General features: G+C 53.7%; 6 protein-coding genes across 6 annotated transcripts; 2 read left to right on the top strand and 4 right to left on the bottom strand.

Annotated features, from left to right (window-relative positions):
• The first annotated feature begins 643 nt into the window (after positions 1-643).
• BO86DRAFT_386455 (alpha/beta fold hydrolase) lies at positions 644-2,522 on the top strand. The gene has a single exon (XM_025671332.1). The coding sequence runs from the start codon at positions 925-927 to the stop codon at positions 2,200-2,202; it is 1,278 nt and encodes a 425-aa protein (XP_025530772.1). The 5' UTR covers positions 644-924; the 3' UTR covers positions 2,203-2,522.
• BO86DRAFT_396516 (fungal specific transcription factor domain-containing protein) lies at positions 2,272-3,851 on the bottom strand (the record flags this gene model as incomplete). The annotated part of the gene is made up of 3 exons (XM_025673404.1): positions 2,272-2,521; positions 2,593-3,311; positions 3,378-3,851. The coding sequence occupies 3 exons, from the start codon at positions 3,849-3,851 to the stop codon at positions 2,272-2,274; spliced, it is 1,443 nt and encodes a 480-aa protein (XP_025530771.1).
• Positions 3,852-4,622: 771 nt separating this feature from the next.
• BO86DRAFT_453922 (TMEM14 family protein) lies at positions 4,623-5,490 on the bottom strand (the record flags this gene model as incomplete). The annotated part of the gene is made up of 3 exons (XM_025677027.1): positions 4,623-5,195; positions 5,303-5,395; positions 5,454-5,490. The coding sequence occupies 3 exons, from the start codon at positions 5,488-5,490 to the stop codon at positions 4,999-5,001; spliced, it is 327 nt and encodes a 108-aa protein (XP_025530770.1). The 3' UTR covers positions 4,623-4,998.
• A 758-nt stretch (positions 5,491-6,248) lies between these two features.
• On the top strand, positions 6,249-7,385 carry BO86DRAFT_305677 (SRR1 family protein; the record flags this gene model as incomplete). Its single annotated transcript, XM_025667666.1, has 3 exons — positions 6,249-6,541; positions 6,662-6,882; positions 7,027-7,385. 3 exons carry the CDS (start codon positions 6,249-6,251, stop codon positions 7,383-7,385), a joined length of 873 nt encoding a protein of 290 aa, XP_025530769.1.
• Positions 7,386-7,715: 330 nt separating this feature from the next.
• bgt3 (putative cell wall glucanase) lies at positions 7,716-10,289 on the bottom strand. The gene is made up of 2 exons (XM_025666818.1): positions 8,030-10,289; positions 7,716-7,979 (listed from the first exon to the last, which is right to left on the bottom strand). The coding sequence occupies exons 1-2, from the start codon at positions 9,970-9,972 to the stop codon at positions 7,835-7,837; spliced, it is 2,088 nt and encodes a 695-aa protein (XP_025530768.1). The 5' UTR covers positions 9,973-10,289; the 3' UTR covers positions 7,716-7,834.
• A 1,315-nt stretch (positions 10,290-11,604) lies between these two features.
• On the bottom strand, positions 11,605-14,561 carry BO86DRAFT_208941 (uncharacterized protein). The gene is made up of 4 exons (XM_025666817.1): positions 14,260-14,561; positions 13,136-14,197; positions 12,105-12,824; positions 11,605-11,991 (listed from the first exon to the last, which is right to left on the bottom strand). Exons 2-4 carry the CDS (start codon positions 14,181-14,183, stop codon positions 11,795-11,797), a joined length of 1,965 nt encoding a protein of 654 aa, XP_025530767.1. The 5' UTR covers positions 14,184-14,197; positions 14,260-14,561; the 3' UTR covers positions 11,605-11,794.
• Between the last annotated feature and the right edge of the window lie 664 nt (positions 14,562-15,225).

The raw sequence follows: 15,225 nt of genomic DNA, 5'->3' as shown, positions 1-15,225 counted from the left end.
AAACGGAAAGAGAGTCGCAGCAGCAACAGGAAAAGTGAGTGAGTGCAGATGCAGGATATCGGAAAGGGGGGAGGGAAAGAAAGCAAGGAGAATGCAGGGACTGCACGACGGGGATGAAGCGAAGATGAGGATGGCACACAGCGCACAGCACGGGATAGCACAAGATGGCAATAGACAAGACGAAAAAGAAGGACGGGGGAGCGAGAGAGGCAGCAAAGGAAAGAAAGACGTTTGGTTTGGGGATTATCGGCAGCAGGAGAGAAAAAAGGGCCAGAACCTTAGTTGGGCTGCAGAAATTGGTTGCGTCATTGAAATCGGGTCGAGGATCGAATGGACCGAACGGATTGAGCCCGAGTCAGTCAGTAAGTTAGTCAAGAATTAAAACTGGAAGAACTTATGGTTCGTTCCATTGCGCTTCCAGTGTTAATTCCATTGAATTCCCATGGTCGGGGAACTTTGGGAGGAACGGGGGAGATTCATCATTGGTCTGTCTCGATCAGGAAAAGCTCCGGTCCGCCGCAAGAACGTGATCTTCTACGCTAAGCTTTATTAGGCAGGCACTTTTGGAGCCCGCGGCCCAGTCAATCAATCAATTGGAAGTTGGGTTTCCTCATTTCCAGGTCAGACCCATCGTCATCATCATCATCACCATCATTCATCACCGTCCTCATCCTCATCCTCATCCTCTTCCTCTTCCTCCCCATCCACACCCACATCCACAATACAATCCCCATCATCATCGTCATAGCGCAAGTCTCAAATTTTTATCCGATCAGCTCCATCTACCGATCGCCAGATCGTGCCACTGACCGGATCTCTGCATAATTCAAGCACAAATATTTACTCACAATTCTACCCCACACCAGTACCTAAGCCTCCCGTACTCCGTATACTTTTTCAAACTCCACAGATCCCTCCCAAACTATGACAACATCGGTATCACCACCATTCCTCCCTCCCCTTCCACTCCCCTCCGGCATAACCTCCCGCTTCATAACCACACCCTCCCTGACAACCCACATCCTCGAAGCTGGCCACCCACCACACAATAACCACCATGACCATCCCCTCATAGTCCTTCTCCACGGTTTTCCCGAAATCGCCTTCTCCTGGCGGAAAGTCATCCCCGATCTTGCCGCGGCCGGCTACCACGTCGTGGCCCCCGACCAGCGGGGCTTCGGCCGCACGAGCGGTTGGGACACCCGCCCCTACGCCGAGGCGGACCTGCACACGTTCACCGTCTCCGCCCTCGTCCGCGACGTCGTCCTCCTCGTATATGCACTGGGGTACACCTCCGTCCACTGCGTGGTCGGGCACGATTGCGGCGCCGTGACCGCCGCCATGTGCGCCGTGGCCCGCCCGGATCTCTTCCGCAGCGTTGTCCTTCTCAGTCACCCCTTCAATGGCATGCCGGCGCCGGCGAGTGTTGTTGCTACGTCTGTGGATGGCCAGCAGCAGCAGCAGCAGCAGCAGCAGCAGCCAGCTGGCTCTTCTGCTGTCCCCCGAACCTCGACAGGCAACGATCCCAACTCCATCGCAGGAGACGAGGACGTGCACTCTGCCCTGCGGGATCTGGGCCGCAAGCACTATAAATGGTATTACTCGACTCCGTCGGCCAGCGCCGATATGCTCCACCCTCCCGGAGCGGAAGGGCTTCATGGCTTCCTGCGGGGGTATTTCCACCTCAAGAGTGGTCGCTGGACAGGGAATAAGCCACGCACGTTGGCCGGCTGGACCGCTGACGAGCTCGCTAAGATGCCGTACTACTATGTCATGCCAGCGGACGCGACGATGCCGCAGGCGGTAGAGCTACACATGCGCGAGGAGTCGGAGGATGGGCTGCGGGCCTCTCGGGAGTGGCTGTCCGATGAGGATCTCGCGGTGTACGTCAGGGAGTACCAGCGGACGGGGTTCCAGGGGGGTCTAAACTGGTACCGGGTGCAGACAGCCAAAGGGAAGCAGTGCACCTGGGACTTGGAGGTGTTCATGGGGAGAAAGATCGACATTCCCTGCACGTTTGTGTCGGGCAAGCTCGACTGGGGAATCTACCAGCAGCCGGGCGCCTTGGAAAAGATGGAAAATGGAGAAGTGTGCAGTGACTTCCGCGAGATGCGGTTAATTGACGGGGTGGGACATTGGGCGCCTCAGGAGAGTCCAGAGGAGGTAGTCCAGGCAATTTTGAGCCTAGTCGGTAGTCTTTAAGTACTCGATAGGGTATCGTAGAGTAGAACTACCTGACATGATGCGGACCATTCGCCTTCGGCAGCCGGCCTAAGGCGGACCACATGCATCCTTATCTGCCTTGGCAAATGCACACTCGGCCAGTCGGACAAGCTCGGTGGTAAAATTACCCAAAAAGTGCGCGTGAAAGATTACGCCGAGGGTGGGTGTTCGAATTGGGACTTTCTTCATCAGTTTGGGAACGCCCCGTAGGGTTTTCATGAGGCCGGATCCTAGGGGGTCCTTGAGGACAGCGCGAAACAGCGCGAGGACTGCAGTGACTGCGTAGAATATAACCACCCTATCGGAAAAAAAAAATCAAAAAATCAACGGCCATTTTCGCGTTGTGTAGAGACAGACAAAAGCACTCACCAGAAACATTCTCCCGCCAGGACAGGCAATGCGACCTCGAGGAACGAAAGTGTCGACTGATTGGCGTTCGTGACCAGCATGGCACTAGAGACTCTATCCCTTGCGGGCCAGCCACGGCACCTATCAATGGCTTGATGAATGAGTGCGACGCAGTGATAGTATGTAAGCCGCAACATGATTGCCTGTGTGTTCAGGCCGCGACTGACCGGCGTTTCGTCGTGGAAGGTCATTGTGGGCCGGATATCCGGATGTAAGCTCTGCCTCCATTGTTCCAGCTCTTGGTCCAGACTCCGGATGCTGGATAGTATCTCAGAAGCCGATTTCTTCGCAGCATTTGCGGAATAGAGAGCCTGGTAGACGTTCGACTTGATCATCGAAAGTCGAAGGTCGAAAGGGAAGAGGGGGATGGTGTCATCGGTACTCGACCTTGTCTCTCGTTGCATGTTGGACTCTTGCAGCTGCGCGTAGTTCGCAGGGAGAGTGAGGTCACAGTGAGTGTCATTGATACATGGAGGCTGCCCGATTCTCAAGCAAATGTCTTTGTCAAATGAGAAGCATAGCCAGAAAAGATCGCGCAGATGGTGCTCAGCTACACTTTTATGGTAAGCGCTGTCTGGCGAGGACTGTGTGTGAGCACGGAGGCTGAATAGAAGACGACTGGCTATTGACACGGACAGCGCAGCAGCCTGCAAATCACCCAGGAAGTACTGATGCTGGATCTAAGTGGCAGGTGAGCTGAGACCCACAGAAGGTACAAAGATCTCGGAAGGAGGCTTTTGACTTACAAGCATGATAACGGACTGCAGACCGCTGAGAGTCATCTCTCGAACAACACGAGCCATAAATCCCTGCGCAGCCCGGGCATAAGTCTCGCAATCATGGGCTTCCACCAGATTGCCATTGAGCCCGAAGAGGTAAATCACCGAGAGAAACGCATACACGCATGATTTGGCACTGTCGGAGCCAGAAGCATCGGTTGGTCCGTAGGCGAGATCCAGGGTCTCCGTGAAGAGAGCCTTGCTGATCACCGGAAAGACGCGACTCTGGTAGGATGAGCAGTATACTCCAACATACTTTTTAACGATAGGCCGGGAAGGAAGTTCCGGCGACGAAGAATGGGACCTGGCGCCCGAAAAGGGATTTGACCATGGAAGCTCAATCGCATAAAGTTTCGCGTGGTCGACCATCTCACCGGTGCAGGTTTCGATCCATTGACGTTCTTCCTCCGGTGTGATGTAGGCTCCATCGTTGAACGCCATGGTCAAAGTGGCCCTTGCTGCAGTACCTGAGGAATCACTTACTCTGTGACTTGGTGCTCAATATTGCTCGGATAGAACTGACTGTTACGAGCAGGCATCGTCTTCGATTGTGCTGCGTCCTCTAATACGGCATCGCAAGCAGTACTTCTGGAGAGATGGTTAGGCATTTGGAAAAGCAAATATGGAGCTGATGATGAAGATTCAGGCGCAACCTCGACCCACTGTTTAAGCCTTGTATATGTGCAGGCAAGGTTATGGTGAAGGCATCAATTGCACTGCGGGGATTCTGCATCGCATTGTATCTAAGAAAGTATCAGAATAGCACAGTAGTTCTTGCGATAGCGTGGTGGCAGCTGCTGCTCGAGAATCAGTGGCGGACCTTTTTCTTGAAGCATGAGTCGCAAGCTGCGCGTCGGGGCGCCTTTTGACACTTTGGACGCCTTCGAGACTTTGGTCACTTTGGTTTGCGATGCCGTCGATTTGAATCGCACACTGGCCCGAGTTGTTCTAGCCATTCTGGAGGCAATGACGCAATATACTGGCTTGACACTGAAAGTGTACTGAGTCGAGGTACGCGATGTTGATCTGAGCTCCCTGCCGAAGCCGAAATTTCGGGTCGCGCTCTACTGTCATTCCTCATAGCCGTCCTTGCATTCAATGCATCTACCCGGGACGGCAGTCCTACATCGTATTCTAACTTCAAAGAATGGTTGAGACTAATTCTCCATCATCCTAAAGCGACTTATAGAACCATTGTCTTGATGATTTATAGGCTACATAACTTATTCACGCTGAGCACGCTGACTAAGCAAACAGTATCAACCATCGACCCGGTATATCGGTATGATGTGTCTGATGCTCTGTCGAATGATTCAAAGCAGAAGATCATGGCAGAGCTTCTCACCGCTCGACTAAGGGGAATCTCAAACATCGAACTAGCCGATGGTTGGCTCAGAGGGACCCCCAATCCTGTCGGGGGCCAGTTATCTATCTAGATTGCGGTGCGAATAATCGCAAGCCCGAGTAGAACAGCCTAGCAGATAACATACAGCATCTTATTCTCAGTAAAAATACACAGGGCGTCCACAGACCCCGTCATCAACTTAGCAACTAAGCCTTTGGTAGTCATCTCATCCAACACAGCGAATCAAACACCAAACCTGAACTCCCGGACCTTCTTCTGATAGTAGAACGACGCCAGCAGACCGGTGGCACCGAGGACCAGAGGCATGGGAGCCCGGGCCTTGGTCTTGATGATCCGCGGGATGGCCGAGCCGAGCAGGAGGATGCTGTTTCCCAGCGCAAGCTCCGTGCCGTAGTCCTTGTTTTCCTTGATAAGGTAGCCTGGGACGAGTCAGTCACAGGCTTCGGATAGAAGGCCCAAGACTTGCAGCGCAAGAGCAGCGCAAGAGCAGCGCAAGAGCAGCGCAAGCGTCCTGCAGAGAACATACCAGCGAATCCGTAGGAAAGACCCAAACCCACACCTGCGATCAAGGAGGGCTTAGAACCCGTTCGCATGAACCCGGCGATGCCGCCGGCGGGCACTAGGTGGCTGTTAGTGGTCATTGGCTTTTCACACCACGCATATTGGGAGGAACTTACAGAGAGCCGCGAGAGTGAAAGAAGGGTGTTCAGCCATGATGAAAGATGGGTTGACAAGGAACAAAGTTCACCAACTCGGTTTGTTGTCAATGGCAGGTCATGCAATCCCGAGTGGTATTTTAAGCTGTCCGAGGGGGCCGTGGGCTAGGCTGGATGCAGTTAGTTTCGGGAGGTGCCCAAGAGCGAACACCGATTATTCAGCGGAGGCTTGCAGCGTGAAGCCGGTCTGAATGAAGGGTATTGAGAGAGAGAGAATTGTAGATTCCACAATGCTTTTTAAATTAGTTCTCAATGGAGTCAGCCTTAGATGCATTGTGCTTGCTATCACGATTCCAGACAATCGCATAGGATCGTCATGCGGAGAACACAACAGTACTATACAACAAGAGCGCAGAAACACCCACGCAGAGTGGAGGGTAGATAGATATCAATTGTAAATGTGAGACATGAACTGCTTTACAGATCGCCATTTGGACTCATGAATGACAAGTGATTGAGACATTCCAAGCCATTGTGCTGCATATATCGATACACTCAATCTCAAGCCCACTGCAAGCTTAAGCCCGAAGTTCCAGGTTAAGTTCCAGGCTGTACAGAACCCCACTCACCTAATCCGATCCCCCCTCCCCACTCCCACTCCAAGCCCAACCACCACCGCCCCGCCCCGCATCTCCAATTTTTTTTTTGTACTGCAGTTCGCAACTCGCAGCATCCAGCACCAGCATCCCCTCACCACCAATCACTCCCCCCTTCCCCCCAATTCCCCATCCTCCACCCTCACCACCAACAATCAAAATGCCACACACCTCCCGCAAAAAGAAACCCAGCAGCACCACCGCCACAAAACGAACAACAATCACCGACGCGACCGGCTGGACGCACGTCACGACGACCGGCAACGCCCACCGCGCCCATCGCCAACAACCCCGCCCGCAAAACAACGCACAACAACCGCAGGAAGAACTTCAACCCGCCGAAGCCCCCAAATCCCTGACCCTCGCCTCCCTCCTCACGCAATACCGCGCCCACCGCACGAAATGGGCCGCCTCCACCACCGCGACGACGCTGACCGCGACGGTGCGGCGGGAGTTTTACCTCGGAGAACAAGAACGAGAACCATCAGCCCAACAGGAACCAGCCCAACAAAACCAAGAACAAGAACCACCAGCGCAACCAGAACCAGAGCCACCAGCGCGAACAGAGCAAAGACCACAACCCGAAGACCAAGATCCTAAACCCGAACAAGCGCCGCCATCCTTCACCACCACCCCCACCCCCACCCGCAAACCCGAATCGCAAACCCGCATCACCAACATAATCTGCATCGGCCTCGGCAGTCCCAGCGGCTTCCTGCGCGGCGGCTGGGTCGACCGGCGCAGCGTCTCCCTCTACCAGCTCAATGCGTTGATGAGTGTGGTGGAGTGTTTTAGTGGTACGCCTACGCCTACGCCTATAACAACCCAACCCTTGCCCCCAAGGAAACCCCCCTTCCCCCCTCCTTCCCCGCTCTAGCGATCAATCAGCCAGTAACCGCCCAAGACTAACACCATGAAACCAAAACCGAAAACAGCAGACCACCCAACCACACCCCTACAAATCTACGCCCAAGACCCCGTCTTCAACGCCCTCGATCGCCAACTCCTCACTTCCCTCGGGATCACCGTCGTGGAGCATCCGGCCGGGTTCGAGCGGGTCAACCCCAATTCGCTGCTGTTCTGTCCGGGGGCCGAGAAGGCGCATCTCGAGGTGCTGCTGGCGCGGAACCCGGTGGGCGTGGTCGGCGGGCCCTTGGAGGATACGGGCTCCGCCGGGATCGAGCGGTTCGTGGCGCGGACGGGGTCGGTGCGGTTGCCGCGGTTTGAGGAGTTAAAGGAGGCGTTTTGGGAGATGAGGGTTTACTATACCCGGCAGGTCGAGGAGGAGGAACCGTGAGGACTGGTGGGCGAGAAGGATTAAGTTGGAATACCAAACACAAGCATACATCTGGAGGACACGACACGACACAACCAGACAATGTGCCAGTCATCCATAGAGTGCAGCACGCGGACATGCAAGGCTCCAGCAACGCAAGTATAGATGATATTTGCAAGTAATTGTCGGTGGCTGAAGACCATCACTATCAACAAACTATATACATACAGCATGGCACGGGAGGTAACATGAACAGCCCTCCCAACAGTCAAGGACAACACAGCCACCCTCACATCCGTGCAAAGAGATAAACAGGGAGCGCAAAACACCGCAAAGAGATTGAAAACAAGCCATTAATCCGTGCATCGTTAAAACATGGTGTATGTCGGAGATTCGTGTGTACATCGAAAGACCCATGACACTAATAGTCGGGACTTGGATAGAGAGTAATGGGTGGAAAGCGCGACACCTCATGTAGCGGTCTTGCCGCCGCAATCGGGGATTTTCAGGCCTGGTTTCAGCTTGCGCGCCGCATCCATCAGTCCCCACTTGTCCTCCCATTCTTCGCCTTCAACGTTGTACTGAACCTTCCAAGGCTCATCAAAGGCCTCGAACCTGTAACTGATTAGGATTATAGTCAAATCAGAAGCAAGAGACTGACGTACCAGAAATACTCAGTCCCATTCTCCAAAGCCTGGCACACCCAATCCGACATGAATTGGTTCATTTCGTCAACACCTGCCACAGCTCCCTGGGTGTCATTTTGGCAATTGTCGCCATCGCCACAATCATTCCCCCCACCGCTGGGCCAGCCCACTTCCGAGATGATCTGCTGCTTGGTGGTGCCTGCAGTCAGCGGAGCATCGTGGTTTTGCCAGAAAGTCCAGGTCCAGCTGGCTGCCTCGGTGGCTTTCACACCGCCAAAGAACGGATGGATGTTGGACATGACGAAGTCTGCTGCGTCAACCAGCTCCTGATTCCAGTTATCACCCAGGTCTGATGTCCCCACGGGGAGGTCGATGCTGTTTTGCTTGAAGTGGTTTTTGACATCAGTCATGTAGCTGATCAGGGTTGTCTGGGCAGTTGCAATGTCTGGGCCTGCGCGATATAGAGCTTCGTTACCGATGATAGCTCCCTTGAAGATCGAGGTATCATTTGCGTCATCGATGATGTTGTACAGCTGTTTGACTTGGCGCTCGCTTGTCGTTTGGTTGCTGTCAATCCACACGCCCAGCCAAAGCTTCATGTTAGTCAACTCGAGGCGGTCGATAGCAGTAAGCACCATCTCTGTTTGGTTGCAATCGGTACCATATAGTCGGATCGTATTGGTCAATTGCGAGAGAACTGCGAGATCGCGCGTGACATTGTTCTGGGAAGGAGGATACTTCAAGCAGAGCGGGTACTGCACTCCCCATGGCGTATAATCCACTCCCGGGAAGACCTTGTGCAGATTCGCATTATTCATCAAATCCTTGATTTCTGAAGAATCTTTATCAAGCAGTCCATCAGACGAGTCCGAAGACCCGTCGGAGGAACTACCCGACCCGTCTGCCGCAGCCGAACCATCGTGACTTCGGTTACCCAAAATGCCTCCGACAGCTCCCCCGACTATGGCAGCCACAATAATGAACGCGAGAGTGAGTCCCACAATCCATGCGCGCTTGCGACGGCTTGCTCCGGCTATTGAGCCAGCTCTCTGTCCCTTCTCGGCTGCTTCCAGCCCTTGGCCAGGAACCGGTCCATACGACGGACTGGAGTCTTTCTTCCCCCCAAACAAGCCCCTCAAACCACCTAAAAGCCCACCTGTAGCGGCTCCCCCGACGGCGGCAGCACCTGCTGTTCCGTTAAAGCTGTGATGACTCGACGGCGACACACCCTTTGGCGCCACGTTGACAAACCCATCGTCCCCGTCATCGGCAATCTCATCCGGATTGAACGTGAGCGGGTAATGTTGCGTAGAATAAACCGATTGCCGTTGGTAGGGCCCTTCACTGAATGCCCCCACCCCCTGATAAGGACTATCTTGAATACTGTGCTGAGACGGCGCCGTAGTCGGCGTCAACTGTCCCGGAGCTGCACCCGCCGCGCCCAGCGCAACATTCGACCCGTAGGAATCGCGCGGTCGCAGAGTTTCCGAGCTGGCGTTAACGGTTCCTTCTGAATGTGGCGGCGGTGCGGGGACATACGGGTTGTCGGCGCCAGTGGTGTGATAGTCTCGTTCTGCGGGGATATTGTACAATGGACCGGCTGTTTCCCTGAAAGCGTCAACACCACTCTGGCGGTCATGGGTATTAGCAACGCCAAGGGCGATACCACTGATGCCTCCGCCCACGGCCGAGGGCCCCATATTGTCAATGCCCGGCGTCGCGGTGAATTGGGTGCGTGTGTGCTCCAAGCTCCGACCTTCGGGCACGGGCTCCAAATTCCCGTCGTTGTACGCTTGACTGTGTCTCTGGTGTGATGCGATAGTACGATTCATATCCATGTCGCTGCAGTACCTGCTGTCCATAAGACGCCCCTCTTCTGGCGATGAACGCCGGCGGGAACCTGCGACCACCGCCCCGTCATCGCCCTCGCTGTAACTAGCAACCCGTTTTAGCCCGGACATGGCTGTGAAAGAAACGACTGGTCACGCCAAGGTGGCGCAGGAAGGCTTCGTAGGAAGTAGAGCCGATCAAAGAAGAAAAAAGGCCTAGATAAGATAAAGATAGATGGAGGAGATGCCAGAGAGTTATATGAAAATAGGAAAAGAAACGCAGCTTTGCACAAAGCAAGGCGGGAGGCAACGGCTTGGCGGGCTGTCCTGAAAATAGCAGCACAATCAGGCAGGGACGAAGGAAAAGCAGCCGACAGGGTTTAGGGGTGGGCAGCGATGGGAAGTCAATACTGGAGCGAGGAAGCGACTGGAACGAGAACAGCTGCTATGGGCAAGTGAGAAGAACCACGGTTACTCTTCTCAGATGACCATGGGAAAGTCCCAGGAACGACGGCGAACGAACAATGGAAGGTGACAGCAATACGATCTCATGAAACCTAAATGGGTCAGCGCGAGAAGAACCGTCTGGACGCATTCATACGTAGCGAACAATGCGGGAGATAGATGTCTCAGATGGGTTGACGTGAAGGGGGGGGAGGGAGAAGAGAGAGACAGAGAGCGGGTGGGAATTCCTCACATACCAACTCTAGATCGGAGATCATCAATCAGATGAATTACGTAGAAAGAGAGGACGGAGCTCTCTTCTCTTCTCTTTTCTTGAGAGGCAGAAAAAACAAGCGAGCTCGTATTTTTGAAGGCATTACCGCATGCATCGCTGGAGTTGTGGTGGCGGCTGGTGGACCAGGCAACGAAGACTTAGTTTAGTCGAGCCCAGAAGAAAGAGCGAAAGCAGCCAGTCAGTGAGTAGGAACTCGGAAGTAGTATTGAATCATTCCATCCTAATGATGCGGAGAAGAGAAGAACCTCAGGCCGCCCAGGGTCCACTGCTTATTTCAGGGTCTGCCACTAATCCCCTTCCGGGCGCATCCGAGCTCCGGACGCGGTCACTTGCACCCGCAGTGGTTCTCGGTTACAACCTTCAATCCATGGACTCTACAGAACAAAAGACCCTCGCCAGTCGAATCCGCATAGTTTGACCCAACATAGTTCGATCACATTATTTTGTTCATACAACGGTCACTCCTCTCCCTCATGCAGTACAAAAATATTTCCTACCCCACCCCCCTCGGAGATCACGTTGTGGCGTCGCAAGCCACCCAGCGAACAGATACTTGTTTGTCTCAGACTTACGTCGAAAAAATTGCAGTCTCTCTGCTCGCGGAGGCGCAGTGAGGCACGGAATCATGCATTGGCACCAAAACAATAAGCAAATGAAGAAGAGCGAGCCTTGTCCCTCCTTCCGCCACTATGCGCAGTGGAACGAATCGTACATACAGCATGCATATATGCGAAACCTATTTCACAAAGAGACAGCCACGCCCGCGAACCTTTCTCCTAAGCCAAACCAGGTCATAACGTCATTCTGTCATTCATGTTCAGCGCAGCGTCTGTAGAGTCATCATAAATCGTCACGCAAGAATACAACTGTAAGCCAAATAGAATATACGACACACCGAAGAAGTCTCTCCCGATCCACCACTGGATCTCACGAGACCACCATGTTTCTCCTTACCGTCATGGTCTCATTTCAGCGCGATATCTACAACTCATTTGACATCCGTGATGTTCCGCGAAAGAGATCTCGTCACATGTTTCAGAAAGAATAAAATCAGAGAGTGTGTGCAACGAAAGGCGGCATAAGTGCCGCGAGAAAAGTGTAAAGACGTCACATAAGAGAAGGGCGTGACAAGATAAAAGGAAAATCGTAACGGAGCAGTCGCGGAGCAGCGGACCGGACCTTTGCTTAAAGGTGGATTGGTTCATGTTGGAAATTTCAAGCTTCAACTTCTTCGGCACTGCGTCGGGAGGCAGACAGAATATGTGCCGTGGCGTCTCGGGCTGGTGTGACTCGTCGCTTGCGCTCGAGGAAGCGTCGCTTTCCCGCTCGCGTCTCGAAATGTTGCGGAATCGCCGAAGCTTCTTGGCCCTCCGCCAGCATTGCGGCGCGCATTTTGTTACGGTATGCATCCACTATTACCCAAAGACCATCGGAGTTAGTTATTGTCATCGATACACGAGCTTACAGTAACATTGATGTTCCTGAGATCAATGTCACTATACCAAGAAACAAATGGGGCACGTACGGGATCGCTGCAGAAACATCATCCGTCCTGCAAACACTCGGCTTTGGCTCCAGCTTATCCGATAAGCCAAGTCGTTGAGGAGAACCTCCTTCCGTCGTCGGCCTCGAGACAATCGTGGAACTGCAATCTCACCTTCACCATCAACCTGAGGGACGGGAACCATGACTCTTCCAGCGGTCGGCAATTCTTCGTCTTCGTCGTCCAGCTCGGAGTGATCCTTGATGAACCGGTCGCCAGGTACCACGGAAGTGCGAGGGCTTCGCATTTGGACGGGGAAATAGGTCCGGGGAAATACTGAGTTCATCCGCCGATAGGAGTCCGGGATCTCATCCATGTCAACTAAGTCCAAAGAAACCTTAACCCGGACGCGGGCACCCCGTTGGGTGTCGTCCACGAGGATAAACTTGCGAGGCTTACCCCCGGGAGGAGTGCCGAAGAGAGCTTCAGTGCTGGGGTTTTGCTCGTCCTCGTCCTCGTCCACTTCTTCAATGCGGCTAGCAGTCGCCACAGTTGGGGGCCGTCCTAGACCCCCTATACCACTGTCACGGAGAAGTGGTGGTATCGAAGGGCCTCGCGGTCCTCCGCCAATACTCCCCGCTGTGGGATAAGGGTGAAACCCATGAAACACTTGAGCAGCGCGGATATCTGTCGGGGATGGACCAGGCGGCGGATGATCTGATGTAGGTGGACGGTGGATACCGTTCGAAAAGTCAGATGGACCTAGTAAGGACATTATAACAATTATGAGATTAGCCTACGCAAGACGCAAACTGTCGTGGCTGAGGCAAACAAAAACAGATTCGGCGGACCTGAAACACACACAAGGCAAATCGGGTATGAAGAACGAGAAGTAAACAACATAAAAATACAGAGGGTACACGATCCACTATTGTAGTGAAGAGGGGACCAGTTGTGGTTATCCTTTTCAATAAACTTGACGCAAGTTTGCATGATACAGCATGATAGACTGGCTTCGTCTTGTGCAACAGAGCCGGGACAAGAAGTACTTCATACGTGATGTTGGTACATACCGCTGACTTCCTCATGGTTTGCACCTCCATCGGGTTGGGCATGGTGATGGTGTAGCTGCGGGGGGCCCATAGTCAAGGGTCCCAGGCCTGGGCGGGGGGCGGCTGTAGCCATGCTGGCAGCTGGGATACCCGGAACAACCGGCGTCGACGGTGCCATGTGGGGTGGCGGCTGTGCTGGGAGCCCCTGTCGTCTGTTCAGTTTAGCCATCCTTCTCACACGGCGGCTTCGAAGACGGGGATCCTGGTTGCTATTCCGCCAGCTATCCACAGCTCGCTGAATCAAGCCACGCTTCCCTCTTAACGCAGGATTCAGCTCCGCCAACGCCCAACCAACGGTATTGCATTCTGTTTCGTACACCAGACGGTTGCCTCGATAATTATCTTTGCCGCCGCATGCACGAGGATATACACAGTTCTCGGACCTGAAATCCGAGCTAAGATTATCCACACTAACAGACTCAACGTCGCATCGGATGGTATACTCCATCTTAACCCGGTCCCGAGAGTATTCAAACGCAATCCACTGAACTCCATTGCTGTCTTGTCTAACAACGAGAGGTGTCGTGGCAGGGATTGGTCCGGGTGCTGCATTAGAGCTTGCGCCGACATTGGAGCCCTGGTGGTGCACACTACTCGTCGATATGGGTGCAGCAGTCGTGGCAGGGAGCGGTGGATTTAGCATCGTCCTCTGGGGGGGAGTCGGTTGCTGTACTGTAGAGGTGGGGCTGCTGGCAATAGCACCGGTTGGGGCTTGGGTGGGATGGTGAGGCAACTGTGCGGTACTGGTCTGGTGTGGCATCATCAAGGATTGGGTCGTAAGTGGATGCTGCTGAGGCGATGCATTTGGGCCGTATTGAGAAGGCTGAACGGGGTTCATTGGCGAGTAGGGTGGGTAACCGTACATCTGAGACGCCATCTGCGGTGATTGTGTGTAGATGTTTCTACCGTGCGGCTCGTGGGATTGTGACGCTACTGATGCGGGCGAACTAGACTGAGGCGTGTGATAGATTGGAGGATATGGCCTCTGCAATTGCGCGGTGGTTGCCATGATTTCGGGGGGGCCTTAATCGTCAATAAGCCATCGCATCCAGGAATGGAAATTAGAACTGACGATGTGCACTTACCACTCGACGGGTACTGACTCGGCGCACTCGCTGTCGTATAGGAGGATTGGGGTGCGTAGTAAGGTTGTTCCTGCGATTGAGCATAGGAATGATGATGCAAAATTCCGCTCGCTAATGGGTGAGGGGTATAATTCCCCGAAGACAAGGTGGTCGGAGGCTGGTGGGGGGAACCCGGTCGCTTTGGTGGTTGTATGAGGGTCGTAGGTCGGGGATGCTGAAGATGGGGGGGCTGCGCGCCTTGATACCGAAGCTTGAATTGAGCGAGGTGTTAGCCTGAGCACTTATCATTGAGCAGGGTGCTTTTGTCCCCCAATTATATTTTCAGTGTGAGGAGATGAGAAGCATGTAGAAGCAGATGAAACGTCAGTGCCAGAGATCAAGTCCTTGCCCCGATCTGAAGCCAGTGACTGACGGAACAGTGTAAGTCCATATCCCCAAAATCAAATTAATCAGGACGAAAGATAAAGAAAAGCCCGTAAAGGGAGGCCTTGAGCTCCGTATCTCTTAGCGAAGAGCGGAGAACGGTCATCAGTCGCCGTGGAATCTACTATTCCCATAGCACCAGGCATGCGTAGGTCATTGGCTGTGCTTCCTCAGGCCCCGTAAGCACGCTGATTTCTCAGTCTGTGACGACCATTACAGCTGTCCCTTGGGCATGCTGCGGAAGGTGTGGTTCTTGATTCAGCCAGCATGACTCCGGGAAGAATCTCAAAATCGCTAGAGAGTCGGAAGGTTGAGCTTTGGGCTCTGATTCTTTGCGGTTGCACCAGGGAATCTCTCGGGATGATTTGTTTGCACCCCGAATTGCATGCCCTGAAATGCTCATGTGAAGTATTTCAAAATCATTGGCATTCAGAGTAAAGAAAGGCGGCTTGGACGGGGCTTATGCATTTGCCACATCGAGGGTTCAGCCGAAATCAACGTACAACAGAAGTCATCAGGCCGGCGGCTTGGCGAAAGGCAATG

The sequence above is a fragment of the Aspergillus japonicus genome, assembly GCF_003184785.1.
Source record: "Aspergillus japonicus CBS 114.51 unplaced genomic scaffold BO86scaffold_7, whole genome shotgun sequence".
NCBI lineage: Eukaryota > Fungi > Ascomycota > Eurotiomycetes > Eurotiales > Aspergillaceae > Aspergillus > Aspergillus japonicus.
Note: the sequence above shows the minus strand (reverse complement) of the source record. Positions and strands in the feature narration are given on the sequence as shown.

Coding starts and splice junctions, on each gene's coding strand:
- BO86DRAFT_386455 (XM_025671332.1), top strand. CDS start 925: ATGACAACATCGGTATCACCACCATTCCTCCCTCCCCTTCCACTCCCC.
- bgt3 (XM_025666818.1), bottom strand. CDS start 9,972: ATGTCCGGGCTAAAACGGGTTGCTAGTTACAGCGAGGGCGATGACGGG. Junction 7,980..8,029: donor AATGGGACTGAGTATTTCTG/GTACGTCAGTCT, acceptor AATCAGTTACAG/GTTCGAGGCCTTTGATGAGC.
- BO86DRAFT_208941 (XM_025666817.1), bottom strand. CDS start 14,183: ATGGCAACCACCGCGCAATTGCAGAGGCCATATCCTCCAATCTATCAC. Junction 12,825..13,135: donor AAACCATGAGGAAGTCAGCG/GTATGTACCAAC, acceptor TGTCCTTACTAG/GTCCATCTGACTTTTCGAAC. Junction 11,992..12,104: donor GATGTTTCTGCAGCGATCCC/GTACGTGCCCCA, acceptor TTTGGGTAATAG/TGGATGCATACCGTAACAAA.